At 37.8% G+C, this 4,293-nt stretch overlaps 1 protein-coding gene across 1 annotated transcript; it reads right to left on the bottom strand.

Annotated features, from left to right (window-relative positions):
• Positions 1 to 1,706: 1,706 nt before the first annotated feature.
• Positions 1,707 to 3,677, bottom strand: LOC128742089 (golgin-84). Its single transcript, XM_053838303.1, has 4 exons — positions 2,364 to 3,677; positions 2,139 to 2,313; positions 2,004 to 2,079; positions 1,707 to 1,944 (listed from the first exon to the last, which is right to left on the bottom strand). The coding sequence occupies exons 1-4, from the start codon at positions 3,542 to 3,544 to the stop codon at positions 1,730 to 1,732; spliced, it is 1,647 nt and encodes a 548-aa protein (XP_053694278.1). The 5' UTR covers positions 3,545 to 3,677; the 3' UTR covers positions 1,707 to 1,729.
• Positions 3,678 to 4,293: the final 616 nt, after the last annotated feature.

Genomic DNA, 4,293 nt, shown 5'->3' with positions numbered 1-4,293 from the left:
CGTGACAATGGCTTAAGTAGATTTCATAACTATTTCAATCAAGGGGTCGGACACTCAGCACATAGTGCCGCGGCACTGCAGAGATATCAATAAGCGGCACACCTCTAAAGCCTTATAAAAATAACATTTATAGGGCTTTACACACCTCCGGTTCAATTTTACATATGAAATGGGAGCACTGCCAGTTGTCAAAATCATCTCGCACAGTTGCCAGATCTATCAGATTATAACGAATTTATCAAATCTTGCAGTTCGGCACTTTCGGTACAGCATCAGCACAGTTCGGCTCGTTTCAAGTCGCCTAACATAAAAACGGCTGTGCCGAGTGACCAACCCCTTGATTTCAATACTTGTTAATCAAACATTTAAGCAAACAGTATACGTGTTCGATTGGCTCCCTTTTGACAATTCTCGCTGCTCGATTGGCTCCCAAGATGGCTTCTTCCGCGTATCTCTCACCTCTGAGTATTTCTAGTGTGCATTATATGAGGTGGGGGCTCAGGCGCCATTAACAAAGGACGTCCGTCGAATAGGTCGTAGGGGGCCTTAAAAACGGATGCTATTGGACTACGGGGGAGCAGGGGTTTACGTTGTTTCGGATATCCAATCAAAGAGAACAGACTACCAGGTAATTGACAAAAAGTGTATAAAAGGTTTTTACACAGAGAACAGATTAACAGGCTCGAAGGAAGTAATCGATTTTTTGTGTGTAAAATCTGTCGGTAGCGCCCTCCAGAAATAGTTTGCCAAACGCATAAAAAAATATCCATGTACCTTTATCAATATTTCTTTGTGCTGGAGTTACATAGCAGCGATGGCAGCGACATCAAGATTTAGTTTGCCACTTACTGCACGAGGGGTGCTCTATTGAAGGATTACTCGTAGACTATATAAAAACCTTTTACACACTCTTTGTCAATTACCTGGTAGTATGTTCTCTGTGCTTTTACACACTCTTTGTCAATTTGTCTTTGTCTGTTCTGTGCTTTTACACACTCTTTGTCAATTACCTGGTAGTCTGTTCTCTGTGTTACAGAGGCGCCGAGACACTCAAAATCCGCTAAATTTTGAAGCAAAACGGAGAGTACCATCATAAATAAAGGTAACTCTTTGCTTTCGTTCAAAATTATTGCCTTACATGGGCGCCATTTATCCGGGCATGTTTGGATTCAGTACCGTTTCACCCTATGTATATTTCTGACCAGACTACGTCCAATTTAGGCACATATAAATTGCGCAGTTACATGTATTTAAATTTTTGCCACTATATATGTGCATGTTTTTCTGCATGTATGGAAATACACTTCTTTGAATGCTATGATTTGAAGTTGGTGTTAGCATAGAGCAAAGCAAAGTCGTGGGCTTAAACCGTCATTAGACATTACCCTTCTTTATCGACAGACTTCGCAGCCGGCTGTAGAGTACAAGAAAATTATGGGGCCAGTGTAACGATACTACTTGCCTCTATGAAGCAAGCTCGGCCTAGCCGAGATTCGAACATACGACTGGCTTGTTAGACCAGCATCGACCTCGAAGCTAAGTGGACGGTTAAAAAATAAAAAAATGTTAGCTTAATATGCATTAAAATTATCATTTTTCCCAACCTCGCCGGTTTTCGTCAACATTTTTCAGCTGTCTCAAAAATGTTTTTGATCCTTTTTCGTGAAATGCTAGACAATCATGCAGACATTGCTGGCGTATACTTAGTTTTGCATTTTACTCTTTTTATTTAAGACGGAGTGGATGATAACAAGACAAACATTACCCATAAATGTAGAATTGCAACGTATATAATAACCATAATGCGTATCAATGGATAACGGCGCATAAATACTCCCAGTCTTATGCCTGCGGAATCTAACGAAGAATACGCCCTTTTAACTCTCCTAGCTACTTTGTTGTCAAATGGGTTTTCCACCATAAAATTTGGCACTTGAGATTTAGCTGCAAATATATAAATCACGTATTGGATTCCATTATAAAACGATGAAAGGATAACTTACCGTCATCTGTTTCATTAGAACTCATGTAGGGTACACGCTGTTGTCGAACTTGTGAAACTGTGCTACGGTATTGGGTCTGTAAAATAACGATAAGATTGCTAAAAACTCAAACTTTTTTCACAACACATTTTTCACCTCCAATTTCTCCAACTGAAGCCGAAGAGCGTTCCGCTCAGCCGTAATTGTTTCTAATGTTGTTTGCTTGTGCACTAACGATTGCGTTAGTGAGTTTAAACGCTGTTCAAGGTCCGCCGCAGGACTTGATGGAAGCTTCTGAATTTGGCTGCGTAATTTCGCAATTTCTGTTTCTCTGAAAAATGAAATTATAATGTATGTTCGAACAAAATATGAAACACATACTTTTCGTGAATTTTTAAAGAAAACGCAGTTCGCTGTTTTGCAATCTCTTCCCTAGTGGATATAAGTTCCTTTTGTCGAATATTCAGATCATCTTCTACTTGTAGTGCCTTTGTTGATTGGACGCTGACATTACGTTGCAAATCATCATTTTTTTCTTCCATTCTACGTATTGTTTCCTTAAGTTGGCATTCCATGTTCTGCCAGAAAGCTTTTGAATTATCGTACTTTTTATTTGCAGAAATAATTTCCTCTAGAAGACCATGCTTCTCTCTTCTTAGTTGCTCAAGTTCTATTAGAACAATCTGATTTGGTTTATTATCATCTTCAATTCCATCTAGCGTTTGATTGTTTTTAAGCTGCTCAATCATTTGCTCTTTTAATTGCAAGGTAGCATGAGCTCTAATACGATATTGTTGTAATTCCATGGTAGCGCTATTTGTTTCCATATTGGCCATTTCCAATTTCTGTTTCAACTCCTGTTCGATTTGCAAATGTTTCGATACTATTGATTCCAATTCAGAAATCGATTTTATGTACTTTCCATTAGTTTCCTCTGCATTTGAAAGCTTTTTACACAGCTCATTTTTTTCTTCAAGTAGAACTTGGTACTGTGTTTCTAACTTTTCTAGTTTTGTCTTAACATCCGAGATCGAAAACTGTGACTGAATACCGTCAAGTTCGCTTTTCAACTCATCTCTCTCTGACTTTATTTGCGCGAGAATGATTTTTGTAGCAGCCAATTCTTTTTCTACGGACAAATTATTTGTCATTATGTTATTGCGGGCAGACTGGGCAACAAACTCGACCACTGTCCCATCCTTTTTCGAGCCAAATGAGCTTCGACGCGATGAAGTAAGTTTTTCTGATTTTACAGAAACACTTTCAAGGTCGGTCCCATCATCTTCTAATCCTTTTTCGTATGAGGATTTAATTGAGTCTTTTGCAGATGGTTTAGTACCAAGTGACGTAATTTTAACCAATGGAGGTTTTGTGATATTAATTGACACATTTGTATTTGAATTATCCAGATCGCTTGTTACTTCTACTAGCTGATCTAAAACATCCACATCAGCATTTTCCTCAGGCAAGCGAGACGGCTGTTGTAGCACTGTAGCTGCATTTTGATCAATTTTCGTTAAAATAGTTTCTGCTTTCCCAGCTAAATCTTGAAACCACGACATATTTCACTTTACATTGAATTCACAACAAATATACCTATATATTAAAATAAAACTACTCAAAATCGAGAAACACTAGTTATTTCACAAATTTAATTGCACTTGTACTGTCTGTCTGTGAGACCAATGTTTACTATACAGCTGTTTGCTCTTTGCCAGGGACAGAGATGCCATATTTTCTAAAAAAATGTCTGGAACTGCTCGAAAGCCGAAAAAATCGAGCAGTTTTCCAGCTACTCGAATTTTCTGGTTTGAAAATAATCTGCGAAAATCTGCACACTTTTTTAGGAAGTCTGTGAAAGTTTAAAGAGCTTCGAACAAAAATCTGCACCAAAACAATAAAAGTCATAAAAACAGCAAATATCTGCAAATTTATAATGATCTGCAAGACCGTTCCGTATATAATAACTCTCACTCGTTTTGTTTACATTTGCGACATTCGCCCTTTTGTTAATTCTATCTAGAATTGTCTTTCATTTCAAGAGCAACATTTCAATAGGGCCCAAGTGCAAAATATAAAAAAACTGGTTTTTTGGTTATATTTAAAGCTTTTTTAAGTATCTATAATAATACCAAACATCATAGCGATTTGAAAACTTTATGAGTCTTAAAAAGCAAATTTGAAAAAGCCTTATGTGAAAACTGGCAACAAAGTTTTCATTTTGTGCCTTGGGCCTTTTGGATGAAAAAGCCTATCCAGCTTTCCACGAGCGATAATGGCGGTGATTGAGCACAAGTGGGCACAATCTTTT

This window comes from Sabethes cyaneus, chromosome 3, assembly GCF_943734655.1.
Source record: "Sabethes cyaneus chromosome 3, idSabCyanKW18_F2, whole genome shotgun sequence".
Classification (NCBI taxonomy): Eukaryota; Metazoa; Arthropoda; class Insecta; order Diptera; family Culicidae; genus Sabethes; species Sabethes cyaneus.
The sequence above is the reverse complement of the archived record's forward strand: the minus strand, read 5'-3'. Positions and strand labels throughout refer to the sequence as shown.

Excerpts from the sequence above, each read along its gene's own strand:
- LOC128742089 (XM_053838303.1), bottom strand. The coding sequence starts at position 3,544 with ATGTCGTGGTTTCAAGATTTAGCTGGGAAAGCAGAAACTATTTTAACG. Across the intron at positions 2,314-2,363 it reads TCTTTAAAAATTCACGAAAA|AGAAACAGAAATTGCGAAAT; the intron begins GTATGTGTTTCA and ends TTCATTTTTCAG. Across the intron at positions 2,080-2,138 it reads TTCAGTTGGAGAAATTGGAG|ACCCAATACCGTAGCACAGT; the intron begins GTGAAAAATGTG and ends GTTATTTTACAG.